The sequence below is a fragment of the Vombatus ursinus genome, unplaced genomic scaffold, assembly GCF_900497805.2.
Source record: "Vombatus ursinus unplaced genomic scaffold, bare-nosed wombat genome assembly UNPS02014786.1, whole genome shotgun sequence".
Classification (NCBI taxonomy): domain Eukaryota; kingdom Metazoa; phylum Chordata; class Mammalia; order Diprotodontia; family Vombatidae; genus Vombatus; species Vombatus ursinus.
In genome coordinates, this window is record NW_020954564.1 from 25710025 (window position 1) to 25731523 (window position 21499).

Below are 21499 nucleotides of genomic sequence, written 5' to 3' on the forward strand. Positions count from 1 at the left end.
CTCAGCCCCATCCCTAAATTACCCCGAGACACGCCCCTTTCCCAAATGACCTCGTGTCACGGCCCCTCCCTAAATGACCCCAGTGACCCCCGGTGACCTCCCCGCCCCGGCTGATCCTATGGCGGCCCCGAGGGACCCTCGGGGGCCGGGGCGGGCCCCCGCCCGGCCCAACCTGGGCCCGCCCCCGACTCCGGCTCCGGCTCCGGCTCCGGCCCCGCGGGGGGAGGCGAGCACGTCGCGGCGGCGGTGACGGCGGCGGCGGGCCCAGGCCTGGCGAGAGGAAGGAGGCCCAGCTGCCCGCTCTCCGTCCCGTCGCGACCTCTGAGGTTCTGTCGCGACAGGCCCAGTCTGTGACTGCTGTGGGCAGCTGCCTGAGAGGCAGGTAGGAGGAATGGGGGCGGGGGCCTAGGACCCGGGGGCGGGGGGGAGGGCCGTGAGTCAGCACCTGCGGAGGCCTAGAGCCGCTCGTGGAGGGGGAGGGGCTGGGTCCATCCACACCCCCCACCCCGCGCCCAGCACCCCCCCCTCCGCACCCACCACCGCCCCCCCAGCCCAGCACCCCCTCCCCCAGCCCAGCACCTCCCCTCTGCGCCCAGCACCGCCCCCCTTCCCCAGCCCAGCACCCCCCTCCCCCCCAGCTATATTGGAGCTTCTCTGAAGCTGATTCCCATTAGATACGGCTCCTCCTCATAAACGCCCTTCCTCGGGGGCCCTCCTGAGAGGGCTGGGAAGCGGGGGGGGGGGGGGGGACCCTCCCTGTTCAGGTCCCACCCAGCCCGGTGGGTCTGTGGAGACCCCCAGCCCAGGGGTTCCTAACCTCCTTCGAGGACTGGACCCCTCGGGCAGCCTGGCGAAGCCTAGGGACCCCCTTCTCTCAGGGATGGTGTCAAGTCAAGTCAACGTCAACAAGCATTTATCAAGAGCCTACTATGTGCCAGGCCCTGGGTGCTAAAGCTGCCTTTTTAAATGCATCCAATGAAATGCATATGAATACAAAGGAAACCAGTGATGCTAAAATACAGTGAGGAAGATTTTTAAATTTCATGGATCCCAGGTTAAAAGCCCTGGGAGTGCATCTTAGTGCCTTCCTAGGGATGGAGGAACTGAGACGGCCCTGGGAGGGTGGCTTTTCTAGGAGGAGAGCCTGGGTCTTAGGACTGGGACGCTTGGGAAATCAGGAGAATTTTAGAGAGAACCATAGACTGTTAGATCTGCAGATTACCCTGACAAACCCCTTTATTTCACAATTCAGAAAACTGGTGCAGAAGGCTTAAGTGATTTTACTGAGATCACATGAGTGGTAGGTACATAACTTGGATTTCATATCTAGGCCTGGTGACTCCTAGTTGATCCGGAAGACTTTCTGCCTTATGAGGCAGACTTCTATTAGCTCAGACTCTGGAGGGTTGGCAGATCCAGGAGTGAGGGGCCTGCACTTGCCATCAGGAAACCAGCTTTGGACTCTTACGCTTCAGAGACTGCTGTTGGGCAAGGTACATAGCCCCTCAAAGCCCCTGTTTCCTCAGCTGTATAATGGGGACAGTAGTAATTAATATTGTTGTGAAGGTCAGTTAATCAGTAAACATTTATTAAGTTCCTACTGTGTGTCAGTCGCTATGTGCTGGGGATAGAAAAAAATAAAAAAGAACAATCCCTGACTTCAAGGAGCTTGCAATCTGATGGAGGGGACAACATGCAAAGAAATACTAGATAAAGTAAACTATATACAGGTTAAATAGTAGATAATTAACCAAGGGAACACACTAGAATTAAGAAGGGTTGGGGAAGGCTTCTTGTAGGTGGTGGGATTTTAGTTGGGACTTAAAGGAAACCGAAGAGGTCAGAAGGTGAAACAGGAGGAGAGCCTTCTAGGCATGGGAAACAGCCAGAGAAAATGCCCGGAGCCAAGAGAAGGTCTTGTTCTTGAAACAGCCAGGAAGTTAGTGTCATGGGATCAAGGAGTATTTGTCATGGAGTAAGGTGTAAGAAGTTTCGTAAGGTAGGAGGGGTCTAGGTTATGAAGGATTTTGAATGCCAACAGAGCATTTTGTATTTGCTCCTGGAAGCAGTAGGAAGCCAGAGTTTATAGGGGTGGGGAGGGAGAGTTGACATGATCAGACTTGTGCTTTAGGAAAATCACTTTAATGGCAGAATGGAGGATGGATTGGAGTGGGGAGAGGCTTGAAGCAGGTAGACCCACCAGCAGCTATTGCAGTAGTCCAGCTGTGAGGTGATGAGGGCTGCACCAGAGTGGTGGCAGTTTCAGAGGAGAGAATGGATGGTAAAGATGAACTTGACAAGCCTTGGCAACAGTCTAGGAATCCAGGATACCTCCTAGGTTGTGAACCTGGGGGCCTGGGAGAATGAGGTTGTCCTCTATAGTAGTAGGGAAGGTAGGAGGGGGAGAATTTTGGGAGGAAGATAGTGAAGTTCAGTTTTGGATCTATTGAATTTAAGATGTCTACTGATCATCTGGTTCACAGTTGGAGGTGTGAAATTGGAGATCAGCAGAGAGATTGGGGCAGTATAGGTAGATTTGATTTCCTTTGAAAACCTGAAATCTCAACATAAATATTATTAGACAAATTAACATAAATAAAATTATTATTAGACAAGGCACTTTGCCTCTCTGGGCCTCAGCTTGCTCCTCTCCAAAGTGAAGGGGATGGGCAGGATGTTCTCTAAGGTTGCACTGATATTTTCTGTACCCCATTGCCAGATTGTGTTCCATGCCTTAATTACCTTTGTATTTTCCCATGTTTTAATTCCTGCTTAGTGTGAATGAGGCATCCTGTGCCATGATCATTCACATTACATATGTACATTGTGGTGGTGAGGGGATGGACAAATGGGAATAAGCATTTATTAAACACCCAACATGTGTCAGCACTGTGCTAAGTGTTTTACAGTTATTATCTCCTTTGAGCCTCACAACAACCCTGGGAGGAAGTTACCCTTATCTCATTTTACAGTTGAAGAAACTGAGGTAGGTAATGTTCAGGGTCACACAGTAAGTGTCATAGGCCAGAACTCAAGTCTTACTCCAGATTTAGGTCTCTATCCACTCTGCCACCTTGCTGCCTCTAGGCTGGAATCAGTGATTATACAGTTATACCTCCAAATATTGTGAATTGGAGTAAATGCAACCACTTTACAGGATTCTCTATTTGCCCTAATTGGTACCTAGCTGTGCCTCCCACAACTATTCTGCAGATTTTAGCTGATTGCAGGATTTATAGCTGGGAAGCAACTCTAGAGACCATCTAGTCATATTTCCTTACTTTTTAGATGAGGAAACAGGTCCCAGAAAGGGAAGTAACTTATCCAAGATCACACAGGTAATAAGTAACCAAGGCAGGAGGAGAAACCAGGTGCATTGCCTCCAAATTCAGTGTTTAGTGTCACAGAAGACTGCCTTTCTATGGTGTCTGGTTGGCTGGGTGAATGAATATGTAACATTCGTGCTTTTAGTAGCACTGTCTTCTTCCTTTAGGTACTGAGAAGTACTTTGTAAAAACTATAAATCAGTATTCACATATGAATTGTTATTACGAGTGTGGATCCATTGTAGCTTTTAATTCTCATCATCAAATTAGGGTGCTATTTTATTTTCACCATGGTGTCATCTGTGCCTTAAAGCAGGAGAATTGATTAGGTGACCTTTCAAGCACCTTGCTAGTACTTGAATATTAACAGAGACAGGATAGGCAGATGATGAGCTGGCTCAAATGTTGCTTTGCATTAGAACAGTTAACACCTGCTTGGTTAGCACCTGTTTGTTCCCAGTCTCATTCTACGGGGTAGTCTTCATCCTAGATACATGCTAAGGGAAATACTTCAGTTGAACAAACATGTATTAAATATCTTCTATGTACAGAACACTGTTAGGCGATTGAAGAGATAACCAGGCTTTGATAAAACAGTGTTTCTGTCTTCATGAAACATATATGCTAATAGAGACTAATGCATAAGCATAGATAACCACAATACATAATATTATGTTATTTTTTAAACTATATATAAAAGGTGACATGATGCTCTAAAGTTTTAAAGGTATTTTACCTACATTATTTTCTTTGATCTTTAAGACAACTCTGTGAGATAGGTACTATACTTCATATATTATTTTAACCATTTTACAGATGGAATAAGATGGGAGGCCAGTGGATGTCAGGTTTCACCTCGGATGTATATTGGCTGCTGACCTGGACAAGTTTCTTAATCTCTCAGTGCCCTAGGCAATTCTCTAAGACTAACACCTATAGAAGGAGTTTCCTTTTCTGGGAGTTCCTTGTACAGTGAAATCACAAGTCTAGGCCTCTCCCCCTATCCTCTTTTACACATGAAGTAATGAAGGTGCCAAAGGGGAAGAATGACTTGCCCACAGTCACATAGCTAAGAAGTAGAAAAGGTTCAGCCTTCTTTCCACTACCCTCAGCACCCCTCCCTGCCTCTCAGTAGTAAGTGCAAAAGCAGAATGACCTCTGTGAGGTCTGAGGGGACTTATTTGGAGGACGTGCCTGCCATCTGAGCTGGGCTTTAAATGATGGGTTGGAATCAACAGGCAAAAGATGATATTTAGAGTATAAGGAACAGGGTGAGTAAAGGGAATGTTTGAGGGAGTTTGGCAGAAGTGCAAGAGAAAGCCAGAAAGGAAGGATGGGTGTTATGGAAGGTCTTGAATGTGAGGCAGAGAGCTTAGAATTTTGCTCAATAGGCAGTAAGTAGGAGGCCCCTGAGGAGTGGTATGACTACATGCCTGAGGAGGAGAATCTGGGAGTAGCATGAAGTGGAAGAGTAGAAGTAAGAAAATGTAGAAAGTGACACTTGTAGTGGACCAGGTGGATTATGGGATTTAGCACTGGAGTAGAACATGAAGTGGTAAAGACCTTGGGAATGAAAAGGTGATGGGTATGAAAGACGCTACAGAAGTTGAATGGACAGGACTCAGTAACTGGAGTCTTTTCCTCTTTCTTCTTTGTCACAACCAACGTTCCCACTAAGATTTTGAACATGGGTGAAGTTAGAGGACAATTCGGTTTAGGGGAAAGAAAAGAAGCTAAATTTTTAGATATTTGGGGTTTGAGGTGTTGAAGTGCATTCTTATGGAGATTTCCAGCTGCTTCTAAGATGTGGGTCTGGAGCAAATCATGTTCATAGAAGGTGGTATTTGAAGCTATGGAAGTGAAAGTGACAACTAAGAGAAGACAAGGTCAGAAGTAGTCTTAATCTTAATCCAGGTCATTTAGAAGGGAGTTTAACCTACCCTTTTGTTCTGTACAATCCATTCACTCTGTCTTATGTTGTATACTTGTATGAGAAAATCCAGCAACTGTAAGTGGGGGTGAAGGGGAAGGGGGGAGCATGGTTTATGAAGATGAAAAGAGAAACAGAAGTAGTTTTGTCATTTGAGCATAGTACAGGTTACCTGGACCAAAAGGAAATATACGAGTTTGGGAAATGGCACAAGCCCACAGAGGCATGCTATAGTAGCAACTAAAGATTTCAGTTCTTCAGAAATCTCTTCAAGTTCTCTCTCTCTCTCAAGCAAAGCAAGTAAATGTTTTCTTGAAATGCCTTAAAGATAATTTTATCCTTTGAAAGGTGGAAAAATCAACAAGCAAAAATTCTGTTCTCTATCTGATTCTAACAGGGTTGCTGGGGTGGAATGATGAAAACCTTGGAGAATGTGACAGCTCCTTTCTAGATTTTATGCTAAAGAAGGAGAAGAAAGCCGGGCAGAGTCTGACATGCACCAGGTTTTGATAAAGCAGATTTCAGAGGGTTCAGAGGAAGGGTAGGTAGGCTCTCATGGACTGAAATTCAACAGAGTGTTGGTGAGCTCTCATTCAATGATATTTTGAGAACGTAGAATTGCATTGATGAGGAAAACCAGGAAACTGATATGATTGTGCAGATTGTGCTCACCAACCAACTTAGACTTTAAGAAGATGTGACCAGAAGATAGAAGCCAAGGCAGGTGATAGAGGATGAATAGAAAAGTGTGCATGGCAATGTAAGAATGGTGTCAGGAGCACCAAAATGTAGACTGAGCTGAGGTTGGGGACAAAAGCTAAGGAAACACTATGATGGGCTGGGTTGGAGAGCTGTGTTGGGGAAAGAGGAGAGCTAGCACAACTGCTTGGGGTTGATTCTAACTAACAGTGAGAGAAGTTAGTGTCACGCAGTTCTCATTTCTCTGCCACGAAGTATGCTCTTTGGGCTCAAAGGTCAGAACGGAAATGCTTAATAGTTAATAGAGATTGATACCCAAGATAAGTCAGGAGATATTAGAGGAGCACTTGCTGCCCTTAATAAATTTAAGTCACTTGGTCCAAATGAACTGCTTGGGTACTGAAAGAATGAGTAGATGTCATTCAGTCAATAAACATTAATTAAACGCCTGCTGTATGCCAGCTAAGCACTGGGGATACAAAGAAAGCTTAAAGACAGCGCCTTCTCTCAAGTAGCTCACATCCCATGGGGGAGGCAACGTGCAACAACTGTGTACAAACTATATTCAAGATAAATTGGAAATAATTGACAAAGGGGAGGCATTAAAATTAAGAGGGATTGGGAAAAGCTTCCTGTAGAAGGTGGGATTTTAGCTTTTGTGACTTAAGTCTCTATCAGTGATATTTGAAAGTTTGTAGAGAACAAGTGAGTCACAGGGTTAGAAAAAGACATAACTCCATTTTCAAAAAAAGGAAAGAAGATGGGCTATGCAAACTAGCAAAGTTCTCGAACACATTTAATATGAAAGATGTAATTTTTTTTTTCCCCTGTCCAAGTTCATGGAACTTCAGAAATCCATCTGTAGATCTCAGGTTAAGGACCCTTGTTGTAGTGGCTGGAGAATTGGCCTGAGAGTCAGGATAACCCGGGTTTGAGTTCTGCCTCTGACACCTACTGGGTATGTGACTCTGGGCTAGTTATTTAACCTTACATTCTCTAAGAATGTAATTTGCAGAAGGGTTACCTCTCTGCCTTGGTAGAAGGAGTATCCTTACTGATGAAATCACAAGTCTAGACCACACAAAATAGTTTTTAAAAGAAGAAGTTCACTAATCAAGAAAAGGAAGTGATAATCACAAAAAGCCAGCATGGCTTCATTAAGAACAAGTCATGCTGGACTAACCTTATTTCCTTTTTTTGACAGGCCACTAGACTGGTCCCACACAGGAATGCTCTAGATATCAGTTCACTGGATCTTAGCCAATTGTTTGACAAAGTCCCTCCTGTTCTTCTTGTGGGAAAAGGTGGAGAGATGTGCGCTAGAGAACAGTTCCAAATAGGATGGATTTGGAACTGTTTGAATGGGTAGCTTCGAAGAATACTCATGTTCCATGTGTGTCTACTTGAGCCTGTGCTGTTGAACCTTTTTGTCAGTAACTAAAACAAAGGTATAAATGGTATCCATATCAATTTTATAGATGACACAAAGCTGGGAGGAATAGTTGACACAGTAGATGACAGCCAGGATCTAAAGATCTGTTACAGGCTGGAGCATTGGGCATGATCTAAGAAGATGAAATTTAAAAGGCATAAGTGTAAGTCTTACACTTAGCTTAAAAAAAGATAAACTTCACACTTGCAGGAGTGTAAGACGAGGAGGCATGGTTATGTACCAGCTTGTCTGGAAAAGATCTGTGGAGTTTAGTGGGCTGTATCAACCCTGTTAAGCTGTTTCCCAAATGTGACCTCAATAGTGATCTTAGATTTAGGGCTGCATTATGAGAGCACGGAGTTATACCTTCTAGGAATAAGGAAGGGCTATGCCTTTGTGTTCTGCCCTGGTCATACCATGTCCCAAATTTTGTGTTCGATTCTGGGAAGAACATTGATAAGCTGGATAGGATCCAGAGAAGGGCATCCAGCACAGTGAGGGACTGTGAGTACCTGTCCTGAGGAGTGGTTGAAGACCTGGAGCTCTTCAGCTTGAGGAAGAGGAGTTTTAGAAGGAGTCAGGAGAGCAGTCATCAAGGACTTGAAAGGCAGTCATATGGGAGAGAGATCAGGCATTTCCAGAGGGCAGAACTAGAAACAATAATTGAAAATTGCAGAGGCAGATTTAGGTTTGAGGTAAGGAAAAATTTCCAATAAATAGAGCTCTTCAAAAGTAGAATGTGATGCCTTGGGGCATAGCTAATTCCTCTCACTGGAAGTGTTCCAGCCAAGGCTGGATGACCACCTGTCCCATGTGTTGTTGTGAGAATTCTTTTTTAGATGTAGTTTGGACTGGACAGACTTTGAGATCCCTTTAAACTCTGAAATTCTAATTCTGATTCTATGACTTGTTTTTACATTTACTTGGAGGTTTTCACACTCACTGATGAGAACTTACTTATCAGAATGGAATAAGTAACTTAAATGCATCTAAAGTAAATTCTATGCCTCTTTTGAATCTGACCTTGGTTATACTCTAACTAAAACCCATGCTATTTCCTCATGCGTGAGCTCTCTCTGGGCTTACAGACTTTGGAGGGATATTGATGAGTTGGTTTTAATTGAATTTTTCAGTAAACAGATTTCTACCTGAAGTAACTCTCTTAGAAGATAAATAGGAGACTATACATGGCAGAGTTCATTTTCATCGGACGTGAAAGCCTTCTTTGCCCCTTTGTAAATAAATGAAATTACATTTGAGCTCATATTTCAGGTTCTCAACAGGTTCCTTTTTATATTAGTTATTACAGGGTGCATCGAGGTAAATAGTTCTCATTAACTTAGAAGCTTTCTAAATCTCATCTCTTTTTTCACCATCACTTTCTTTTGTTCAGCACAGTAAGCCTAGTTGCCGACTGAGTGATCAGACATACAGTATTATTCCCTTTTTCTTCTATCCCCAGAGACCTAAACATTTAATTTAAGAAGACTGTAATCAAAGAGATCAGTCCAGGTTTTCACAAATACCTAAGGCTTTGGATTGGTATTTGCCTTACAGTGGGGTGGCAGGTGGGCTTTCTGTTCCCATGGCCTATCTCACAGACAAATCTAATTGTGAATTAGGTGGGAGATTAGGTAGGAACCCAGAATTTCAACTCCTTTGAGGTATGGCCACTGCCAGAGTTCACGTCCTGTTACCATTTCCACACCTTTTCAGTTATTGTAGAAAAAAAAAAGTATGGTTGACAGCCCTCTTAACAGCTAACAGGCTCATAGAATTTAAGAAAGCAAAGTATGTTTAATAAGACTGAAAAAGCAGTGTATTTCACACTATTTACCTTTGTATACTTTGAGTTGCAGCAGTACTGGACTACTCTGCATCTTTAGTTCATATCCCACTCTGTCCTTTTTCCCTGATTTTTTATTCATGCAGTCCTCTGTGCCTAGAGTGGATTTCTTTGTGCTCATCGTCTTTTGATTTCCTTTCCTTCCTTCAGGGATAAACTCTGGTACCACCAATTCCACAAAGCTTTCTCTCATTCTTCCTGCTGGAGTTGATCTGTGTCTCTCTGAATTTCTCACAGCACTTGATATGGACCTTTCCTTTGATTAATCACCTGCCTTGCGTCATATAGTTGTGTGTGGACATGTTTTATTCCTACTATTAGACTGTAAGCTTCTTGAATGTAGGGCTATCTATCTTATTTCATCATAAATCTCCGCTCACTACCATGTCTTGCACATAGTATATGTTTAATAAATTTTTGTGGTTTTTAATTGAATTTATCAAGAAATAAGGACCGGGAAGGTTGAATAGTCTAATTTGACTGGTTCATAAAGTGGAAGGGACCTTAGAGGTCATTTAGACTAGTCAGTAGTCTAAACATTTATTAAGCATCTACACTGTGGGAAGCACTAGGGATAATAAATACAAAAAAAGAAAGTCCCTGCCCTCGAGGAACTTACAATCTAATATGGAAAGATAGTACACAAAAGGAGTCTGAAAGGGGGGCTTTGGAGAGGTATAGTACCAAGGCTAATGGGATATTGCAGGATGATGAAGTTGGCCTAGCATCCTCATTTTAAAGATGAAGAAAATGAGTTCCAGAAAAGATTAAAAGGTGGCTTGCCCAGAGTTACACAGGTATAAAGGACTGCTGGGATTTGAACCCAGGTTCTTTGACCCAAAATTCAGTACTTTTTCCACTTCACCATGCTGGAACAAACCTTTCTTCTGTGACCAAAATCTGTTGTTGCTGTTAGTATTTCTGAAGTCATCCTATGAAAATTATATTTTCCTCTTGGATTTAGGCAGCTGTGTTTGAGCCAGTACTGCTCCTAAGAGAAGGGACTTAAATGTTCCTGGATTCCCAAAGCCACTATTGATGGTGCTCTTTGGAGTGAAGCCATTGAAACATAGCTCCAACCCTCCAGGCTTCCTTCCTTTTCCTCTCCTACACTCCTGGACACCAGCTGACCCCCCTTCTAGTAAACCGAGTATATTTTACTTAAGTGTTTGGTGTAGTTATGTGAGGTTGTCTATTTCAAAAGATAACAGGTTGTCACTTAAAATTTTTGACTTTGTAACCTGGGACTAAAATTGTTGTCAAGACCTTTTTCTGGCTGAACCTGCTGGAAATGCCATCAAGAGTGCATAAGGAATGAAATAAGACACACATGTTTACTATCACTTTGTATTCTTCCTTACATAGAATTAGACTGAGCTCCTAGAAAATAATTTCTGCAATAAGATTGCTACTTGTGAAGTTGCAGAGTGTGAGGTATCTCCAGATTCCCTCCAAATCTGAGGTTTTCCAGAGTATGATCAGAGAATCCCTGAGAATGCAGGCCATTTCTTCTTCAATACCTACCACGTTCACTCTTTAAGAATATCCATTATGTAAAAATCTGAATTCATGAAATAGATGTTGGGAGAGGGGGATGATTACAAAAGAATTCTCTATGAAAATGTACACCAAAGGATTCCTTTGTGCACCAAACTCAACTCTCTGAATAGATTAGAACTACAGTTAGTTTGCACTAAAATTTTCTAGGATACTTCTCTTGTGTAAAGTGACATCTGTACTGTTTCCCATCCATTTTGGACATCTGGGTTTTTTTTGAGGTGCCTTTTCAGTCTAATGCCAGCTTCAGGTGGCTAATCAGATCAATTTGGCTTATCCATGGATAGGGCAATTGTTTCCTTTGGCTAACCTGTCTTATAGACAGCACATGAAGGCAGCAATCACTGTTGGGCAGAGCAGAGTTGAGAGTACTTACATACAAAATAAGCTTACTACCAATTACCTTGCCACATGGGAATCAAGGGGAGTGCCAGGTAGACCTGTGGCCTTTAGCCGAATGAGCATCAATAAATTTAGTTTTGAAAGTCCTAGGTCTCCATTCTAGCCTCCTCCTCTTCTTTTTCTTCTCTTCCCTAGCAGGTACTAGCTTGCAACCATAATTCCCCCATTTCACGGAGACACTTTCCTTGAGGCAAAAGAAAATACCGTCCTTTCTTGAATGACAGAATGCCTTTCAAAACAGTTAGGCTAACAGCAGGAAAGGGCAGGAATGATCAGGACTGCTAACAGCTCTTAATTGGCCTTCGTACCCTTCTTCTTGGACCGAAGTTGTCAAAATGGTCATGTGATCAAAGTGAAAGCCTCATAGGAAGCAGCTACAGTGAAACATGTGGAGCCTCACACAGTTTGACAGATCTATTTCTTCAGCAATGTCTTTTAAATACATCCAGTGGGCAGATGAGTATGGAACAGGAATAGTTAGGTATCCATTCATTATTCAAGCCGGTAGCTATTTCGCAGACTTCCTTATGAATTGTCAAGCCTTATGTTTCCATTCAGTTCAGTCGATATTTATTCTTTAAGTGCTTGCTGTGTGCAGAATACTGGGCTCGGTGGTAGGGGAGATAAAAATTTAGATCAAGTCTTGGGCTCCTGGAGCTTACACTGTGCTGTTTCCAAAGTCGTAGACTTAGATCTGGAAAGGATCTTAAAGATCATCTAGTCTTCTGTAGTTATTTTAGAGGAGAGGAAATGGGTTCAGAGAGGGGAAGTTCACACAGCTGGTCATGACAAAAATGGAACTAGAGCCCAGATCTCCCAGTCAGTAAAGTGCTCTTCCCACTGTCCCAAGTCATCTCCTTTAATTATATTAAGTCCTTGGAAGAATTGAGTAGAACTTGTTCCCAGGATAGAGATACCTTCTGTGTTTGGAGATGTGTTGGTTGAGTACATAAAATATGAAATCCTCAAGCATATCACAGAAGTGGGTGAAATGGACTATTGAGAAAATGTTCAGTGTTGGAATTGTTAGTGTGTTTATCTTATGCAATAGGAGCTTAAAGAAAGATTGATGTGGAAAAAAAATAGTCTCTAGGAAAACAATCAGTGGATGTCAAACCAATTTTACTTAGACTCTTGTGTAACATGCTGTAAAGAGTTTTGAGGATGGGGAGCTGGGAATGGGGTCAGGGAAGAGGAAAGCAGCATTGTTTCCCAAGAGATGAAAACCAGAAAATATCTTCACTCTCTGAGGTCTGCACAGGATCATTTAGAAAACTTGATGAAGTTTTTGGTAATACTGCATATTTATGCATTTATTTAATAAGTATTTCTAGATCACCTACCATGTGTGAGGCCCAGGGCAAGATGCCATGGGGCAATGCTATCCTTCTCCTACCTTTCACCATTCCTATCCTGCAAATCCTTATCCCTTGGCAACCCCTTCCCAATCTATACCTCTTCTTTTGTTAAACTCTTAGCCATCTTCTAAAATTATTCTTCTATAAGACTGCTAAATAACAATGGAGAAAATCACCAAATTGGGCTGCCTTCACCCATTACAAATTTGTTATAGTGTCTCAACTAGACCCTTGCTGCTTGCTTGATAGTCCTTATGTTCTACCCTTATTGACTCCCTCACTCATTTCCCCCACAGGATCTGTTCTAAATTTTCTCTCCATTCCTTTCCTTCACCTTTTTCTTCTCCCTTAGTGTTGAATTCACATCATACAGCCTGGTCTTGTGCTTCGTTGAGAAGACTGAGGCTATTCAACATGACTCTCCTCAGCCTTCCTTATTCCTCAGAACTTCTCAGCAGCATCATTCCTTCTTTCCTCCTTCCCTCTGGTCACAAAAGAAGATGTATCTCTACTCCTTAATAAGGCATATCCATTTACCAGGGTCTTCAGTCATTCCTTCTTGCCTCTTCAAGGATCTTGTTCCAGAGATCCTTTCTCATGATTCCTCAGAGATTTCCTTTCTTGTGCATTGTCAATCTTTGTCTTTCCACTGACTCTTTTTCACCAGCTTATAAATATGATCAGGTATCCTAAATGTTAAGCAAGCTTTCTTGACCTTTCTAGTCCATTGAGCTTTTTTGCCTCTCTCCTGCTCTTTCTTACTAAACTTGAACACACACACACACACACACACACACACACACACACACACAGAGCTCTCCACTTCATCATTACCTATCTTCTCCTCCCTCTAAAATCTGGTTACTTACCTCTGATTGTTAGGAGGATTTTCTTACATCGAACCTAAATCTGCCTCTCTTCATCTTCCATCCTTTGCTCTTAGAGTTAAGGCCTAGCAGAGGAAGCTTCATATTTCTTCTGTGTGATAACCCACAGCTTTCATACTCCCCTTACTCTCGTGTCCCAAGTTGACTCTTCTCTAGATTTAATATTCTCGCTTCCTTCAATGAATCCTTATATGCGTGGTTTTCAGTCCTGTTTGCCCTCTTTCATTTTAATATCCTTCCTAAACTGGAGCACCCCCCCCAAACCAAATCCAATACAGTAAATATGTGCTGTCCAGGGATGAGGGGCATGGTGCAACATAACATGATCATTATATTTCGTGCAAATCTTCAGTGCTTTCCTATGGCCTCCCAAGTCTGATTGAGACTCCTTTGTCTGAACATTCATAACCATCCTACCTTTCCCACCTTTTTTCCATATTACCAACCTCTATACCGTAGCTAAAAAGGTTGAATTTTTGTTCTTTGACCTCCCTGTGCATGCTTTCTTGAGTTACCTTTACTCAGACTATTACCTCAGCCTAGAGTGCCTGCCCCCCTCTTCATTTGTTGAATTCTTAGCCATTCTCCAAAATGGAGCACAAATGGCACCTCCTATAGCAAGTCTTCCCTGATTCCCCTGGTGAGTAACAGCAGCCTTCCTCCTCAGATATCATATAACATTTATTTTGCACTTTTAATGCAGTGATACTGTAGTGTTGTGCTGTCTCAGTAAGGGAAGGGACAGTGTGGTAGCTAAACTTGGTATCTCACAGTATCCAACAGGGCTCTGTATGCAGCAGGCTCTTAACAAATGTTTGTTGAGTGAATAGATGCAATTATGCAACTTATGTCCCAGGAGGACTGAAGATGTACGTAAATAATCATAACATTGTAGAGAAGCTAGAGAGGATTGGAAGGTACCATAGAAGTAAGTTGTCAAGGCCAACCCTCATTTTGCCCATGAGCTGAGATTGGAAGAGGTTACTTGAGTCACACAGGTAGTAAGTAGAAAAACCAAGACTCAAACCCAAGTTCCCCGACTCCAAATCCAGCATTCTTTCCATTGCAAATATAGCTATAGAATTTACATCTGGTGTATCAAAAGTCTTTACTTGGGCCAGAGAAGACTTACGGGTTGTCAGGAATTTTGCGTCCTGATGTCTAAAAGTTAGGAAATATTTTTAATTTCATTCTGTTTAGTCAGTGCAAAGTATCTGTGACGAATGTGTTTTGACCCATCTCCTGTAATAGTGTGGGTTCTGCAAAGCTTAACTTCTGATATAGGGTAATGATAAATTCCTTTACCAAATATTTTAATGTTTTTAGCAGTAAATTTAAAAAGGAACAAGCAGTGCTAGGCACTTACTATCTGCTTAATAAATGTTTGTTTGCTGGCTTAACTCTTAGAATCACAAACCTTAGAGTTGGAAGGCTGCTGTCCATCCTCCTAACCAGTGCTGGACACTATATTGCTTGAGCTTGTGAAGGTACTTCACCAAATATTTCTCACAATACCCTTGTGGGCAAGTTGAAGAAATGGGGTGAAATAAAGGGCACAAAATAGAGTATTTAATGTATGTTTTTAAAATTGTAACAGTGATGAAATCATGGGGAATCCAAATCACTTCAGTGAACTTATGTCAAATGCCTACTATGCACCAGGCACTATCTTTCTTTACAAATCACCCCATTTAATAAGTTCTTTAACTTTTCTTTCAGCAGGCACTCCTGCTGGTTTGCTTTTCACTCAGTCTCCCTATCTCCCACTGTGACCTCTGTGACCTAACCAGACTGTGCTGGGCAGCAGAGAGCCACCTTCCTTTCTTCCATGCCCTGTCTGACGATCATATTTGGCAGGCTCCATCCTCCTTTTAAACAAACTTCCCTTCATTCAGAGACCCAGCTTTTGCTTATAATGGGACAATGTTCCTTATTCTATTGCAAAGTCTTTTTCTGTTTTGTTTTGTTTTTTCTTTTTTGAATGTTCCCAGGCCTTTAGTTAACATGATTTCCATCTTTTTAACAATTTCTCCTAGATCCAAACCAGAAAGTGAAGTATGTAGGTTTCTACGCAGTTGTTACCATTCCCTCACCCCAGAGCAGCTGAATAGAAGAACTGCTTAAATGATAATGTCTGAACAGATGAGGAATGTGTGGAATGGCGTTCTGATAGAAAAAGCTTGCAAGTATTATTGTAGAAGGGTCAGGGAAGAGAGGCACCTTGGGTTTTAATAGAGTTAATTCGCTCTACAGCCCCAGAACCTGTCTGACCTTGTCCCTCAAAAAGAGTTGCCTGCGTTGTCATTTTGAGAAGATTCCTAGGCAACAGAGTGTTTTCCTGCAGTTATTCTTCATACCCTTTCCCCAGTTGCTTTTTCTTGCACAAGGTTGACATGTTCTGGACCTGAGAAGGCCTGTGGGAAAACAAAAATGTAAAAACTAAGCATGAGAGGGCTGTGTTCTGGGGTAGAAAGTGCTCTGAATGTAGCAACATGTTTAAAAATGTTTGCGCAATTAGGTCCATTGTTTTCAAGCCTCAATAAGTGAGGCCCCTTCCAGCTCTAAAATTCTCTGTTTCTAGGATTCTGCAAATATAGTTAAATGCCTGAGGACTCTCTAATTCTGCTTTGTAAAGGGGCATAGAACAGTATACTCTTTTGTGGTTTAAAGTGAGCCAATTATAGAGCTGGTTCTTTATCTTGCCAGTGAAAATGTGTGTCTACCTAAGTAAGTATTTATCTGGGTAGTCAGGTAGGTGCAGAGAATTACAGCTAAATACTTTAATTCTTGCTATTTTTTTTTCTTGAGTTACTTCATAACAGCAATCTATTTTAGTAGAGATTTTCACTGTTGATTTTTGTATTAAAAAAAAAAAACACCCACTGCTTTCAGCACTGGTAGCTTTAAAAAAAAAGGCCACTGTAGAGGCAATGACCCATTAAACATAAATATCCTACCTTTGTGTTCACATAGACATGAATTGTACCAGAAAGGAAAAAATAGAAACCAGAATTTTAATAATTCTGCCATTCATATGGGGACTAAGGGATTGCTGGATTCAGTAGAAAAATGGCTGATGCAAGAGGACAGACTTGATTTACTTGGATGAGGAAATGCTATAATGGATGGCTGCAGTGGTTGCTTTTGAAATCTGGTCATAAATCAGCAGTCAATCAGAAAGCAAGGACGACCTTTAATCGGCTCTGTTTCTGTTTGCTTATTAACTAAACTCTGCTCCTCTTTATCTGAGGAGATGTTTTCACAAAAATTGATCCTTTCTGTCTTGTACCCAGGAGACTTCTCTCTTCAGAAAACAGGGTTCATTTTGTTCAGTAGCCTAGGAAGGTGAACATTTGAATGGAAATACTGTTAAATTAATTCTTTTAAAATACTCTGTTTCCAGGGAGCCCTGTGCCAGTCAGAATGCCAGTCATGATAGAAGACATTATGAAACTACTCTGCACTATTTCGGAGGAGAGGAAAATGAAGGCTGCCTTCAAGCATTCAGGGAAGGGGGCGCTGGTGGCAGGCGCTGTGGCTTTTGTTGGGGGTTTAGTGGGTGGCCCCCCAGGAGTAGCTGTTGGTAAGTCCCTTTCTCTGATGTAGCCACTGAAACTAGAGAAAGATTCAGTGGTATTATCCACATATATATCTTTAGTGCCACATGATAATTCAGTCAAGATCCTCTTCTTTAAAAATAGCTTTGTGCATGTAATTTAACAAATATTTATCAAATACCTCACACATACGCACACAAACACACACACACACTCATACACACTCACCCTATACTAGGGGGAGATAACAAGCTTACGCTTAGTTGGGGACACAGAGACACCCAACACTCACAAAAATAGTATTCTAAAATAGACCATAGTAAGTGTATTAATGATGTACAGAATGTGGTTAGGGTTCAGAGAAAGGAAGGATGATTTTACACTAGGGGAATCTGGCAAAGATTTATCCAGGGAGGTGGTGGTTGAGCTGGGTCATGAAGGATTATAGGATTTCAACAAATGGGGATGGAGAGATGAACCATTTTAGGCTTTCTGCATGAATGAATATATTAGCACTAAAGGTGGCATTAAAAAATTAAAATGTTTATTCTTCACATAATGAAGAGAGAATTCCTCTTGCTATTAAGAAACCAAAGCAAGAAATTCAGAGAAAAAATGCCCATGTTGCAACACTGTTCTTCCCTGCTTTGAGGAGATTTGGGGCCTTGCCATTCACCCTGATGTACATCACTCTAAGGACCACTTAGTTTGATTTTCTCTGAAGGTGAACTTTCCTCTATATGTTGTCTCCCCCATTAGATTGTGACCTCCTTGGGAGCAAGAACTGTCATGGTTTATTTCTTTGTTTTCCCAGTGCTTAGCATATAGTAAAAGCTTAATAAATGTTTTTTCATTCATTCTTTTTCTTTTTTTCTTTTTTGGTGAGGCAGTTGGGGTTAAGTGACTTGCCCAGAGTCACACAGCTAGTTAGTGTTATGTGTCTGAGGCCAGATTTGAACTCAGATCCTCCTGACTCCAGGGCCACTGCTCTCTCCACTGCGCCACCTAGCTGCCCCCATTCATTCATTCTCAACCCTTGTTTGTATGCAAGAATTCTAGCATCATATTCTTATCACTAACCACTTTAAGAGATAGAGATGCTTCTTATGGGACAGCATTTCCACTCACACTGGACCCCAAGAACCCTACAAGGTCTTGATGAGACATCATATAATTAGAAACAATAGTGAAAAGAAAAAAACCCATCCCAAGGATGATAACTCTGTCATCTTGTTTTACCATCTCTTTCCATTTTAGGACTGTGGTAAAAATGGATAAGGTGGGGGGGGGAGGGTGGTTGGGTGTGTTTTGTTTCAAACAAACAGACACACAATTTCTAGGCAATGAATAAATATTTTGGCTGATTCCCCAAGAGTACAGTGCAGCTGGATCTGATAATTACCTTGTCAAAAGATCATCATTGCTTTGAGGCACAGAACTGAGTTTATCCCTTAGGCTTGAGAGCAGAAGAAACTCCAGTGCATCCTAGCATTGGAAGATTGGACTGTCTGACTCACAGTTGGAGCCTCAGCCACAGGCTCTGATGAAATCAGAAAATCAGCCAAGTTGTCATTCACATGTGTATTTACAAGGCCGACTCAGTGACTGGGCCAGATAGGGCTTCCCTAGAGGTACCACTCAGATGAAGTGTTTGCCAATCTGTTTTAATTGGTATTATCATGATGATTTAGTGTGCTTTATTAACTCTCATCTTCCTAACATCACTGAGTTATATTGTAGTATTCTATTTGTACAGGTGGAGAAACTAAGGCACAGGGAGTTTGAATTAGGCTGTCCAGGAAGTCCAAAGCCCAGGTGGGATTGCAATCAAGTTGTGATGAGAGACAGTGATTTCTTTATTCACTGGTGGAAAAAGTAGTGTGAACAATTAGTCCACATGTTTTCGTCTTTATTTTTCTACTTCCAAATTATGTATGAACCAATCAGTTCTGACATATGCTTCTTGCTCACCAAAAAAGAAATTACCTTTCCTCATTCTTTGCCAAATAACATCTCATAACCTCTAGTCTCCCAACCTTTTTGAGTGTTTCAGAATTGACCAAATGAAGGGAAGGAGGTGTACAATGAGTTTAGCATGAAGCTGTGCTCAGATGTCATGGGTCAGGGACAGGGAGGAATGCTTCTTATTTTATACAATTTGCATGAAAACTCATAGAGAATGGGATGTCTCAAAACCAAATACAGGGGGTTAGCTACTACTGGATTTTCATGAGTGGGTAGATAATTCTAGTTAGAAAACAAAAGGAATTTTTTCTTCTTCAGAGAGGTAGTAACTTAGTTGGTCGATATTCCTTGTGACTTTTTGCATTAAGTGCTGCTCTAAATCAAATATTGATGTTCTCATAAACGTTTAGCGTAGATGAGTGTAACTCTTGTCGGCTTTAAGCATTTCACTATCATCCTGGGGAAAAAAGTTCAGTAAAACTTGTAAATTAGCCATTCTTACTCTTTGGAATGCTTTGTCCTGCTGGGAAAGAGATGAGCATTGTATGCTTGTTACTGAGGCAGTGTTTGTCCTTCAGACATAGGGGCAGGTGTTTTTCCCTCTTAACAGTGAGGAGGGCAGAGAGAATGGCTCCTGTAACCTCGCTCATGCATGGCTTTCTGTAGGAGAGCTGAGTCAATAGTGGAATGCTGATGGGGGAGTCTTCGGAGGCAGGCAGTGGGAGGGCTGATCTGCAGGGCCCACCCTTATGTTGTACCGTCCTTTAGACTTGGTACACAGGCAAGCCTAGTTGGGTGGCACCTACCAGTGATCCAAAAAATCATTTGCATCTCAGATTTCTCGTTTTTGAAATGGTACATGTTTGCCTGTTAATTTTGACCTTTAAGCTAATTCAACAAGAAAGTGGGTTATTCCTTTCCCCTATCTCCAGACTGCTGGAGGCAGAAGAAGAAACAGTTGGTTACGTTAACTTATTGTCTTGTTTCCATATACCTTTGGGATGTTGTGAACAGCCTTAGAAAAACTTTATTTCAAGAGCAAAGAGTCTGTATCCCAAAGAGACCATAAGGGAAAAAGGACCCAAAGAGATCAAAAAGGGAAAAGGACCCACATGTACAAAAATATTTATAGCAACTTTTTGTGATGGCAAAGAACTGGAAATTGAGGGTATGCCCATCAACTGTGGAATGGCTGAACAAGTTGCGGTATATAAATGTAATAGAATACTATTGTTGTATAAGAAATGATGAGCAGGCAGCTTTCAGAAAAACCTGGAAAGACTTACATGAATTGATGCTGAGTGAAATGAGCAGAACCAGGAGCACAGTGTACACAGTAATAGCAACATTGTGTGATGATCAATAATGATAGACTTAGTTCTTCTCAGAAACACAATGATCCAAGACAATTCCAAAAGACTTGTGATGGAAAATGCTATCCACATCCAGAGAAAGAACTATGGAGACTGAATGCAGATGGAAGCGTACTATTTTCATTTTTTTGTTTTTTGTTTTTTTCTTTCTCATAGTTTTCCCCTTTTGTTCCGATTGTTCTTTCACAACATGACTAATATGGAAATATGTTTAACATGATTGTACATGTATAACCTAAAAAATAAAAAAAGACCAAAGAGCCTTCTTATGTGCTGCTAAGGGAGCACTGACAAACATCTTTTACTACTTTTGTTGGTTGGGATGAAGACTGTATTTAGAATTAAAAGACTTTGATTCAAATCCTGGCTCTGGCACTTATGAGCTGTGTAATCTTGGATGAGTCACTTATCCCCATTTTTCAGATGAAGTGCAATGAGGCAAATCCTTACTTCATAAGGTTGTTGTGAGAATCAAATAATATAATGTATGTAAACCCTAAAGCACTATATAAATGTAAGTTATTATTGTTATTATTGGTTGAATGAAGGGGAACTCTCTAGAGTGTGAGAGCCAGAAACTTTATCATTAGTCACAAGAAAGAGATGATTCAACTTCATCAGTGTGTTAGTGACTCTCACTTCCCATTTTTCTGTATCTTCTATTTCCTAGTAGAAATATAGAGAATTTTATGACTAATCAATCAATTCAATCAATCACTCCATTGCCAAGCATTTAGCAAGTGCCTGTTATGTTCTAGGCATTAGAGATATGAAGACAAAAGTGAAGCTGTTCCTTCCCTCTAAATCTAGCAAGGGGAGACCACATGAACTCATCTAGGTAACTGTGATAGATGCCAGACATTCTAGTAACGGGGGCATCTGGAAAGTCTTCATTTAGAAGGTAGCTCTTGAGGTAAACCTCGAAGGAAGTGGAGGATTCCAGGAAGCAGAGGAGGAAGCCCATTCCAGACATTGGGGACAGCCAGGGCAAAGGCACAGAGATAGGAATGGAGGATCATGGCAGGAACAGTAAGGCCAGTTTGGTTGGATCCCAATGTGTGTGAAGATGAATTAATGTGTACTAAGATTGGAAGTGTACATGGAGGACTAGCCTTCACACACACACACACACACACACACACACACACACACACACACACACACACA

The 21499-nt window shown here is 41.7% G+C and overlaps 1 protein-coding gene across 2 annotated transcripts in view; it reads left to right on the forward strand.

Annotated features, from left to right (window-relative positions):
* Positions 1 to 268: 268 nt before the first annotated feature.
* CUNH19orf12 (chromosome unknown C19orf12 homolog) overlaps positions 269 to 21499 on the forward strand; it is a 23845-nt gene continuing 2614 nt past the window's right edge. Inside the window, exons 1-2 of one of the 2 annotated variants that reach the window (XM_027867788.1) lie at positions 269 to 382; positions 16841 to 17020. In XM_027867788.1, coding sequence (XP_027723589.1) covers positions 16861 to 17020 — 160 coding nt within the window. In that variant the 5' untranslated portion in view covers positions 269 to 382; positions 16841 to 16860. Of the gene's footprint in view, positions 383 to 1343; positions 1494 to 16840; positions 17021 to 21499 lie in introns of those variants that run through there. The other variant, XM_027867790.1, reaches the window with a different exon arrangement.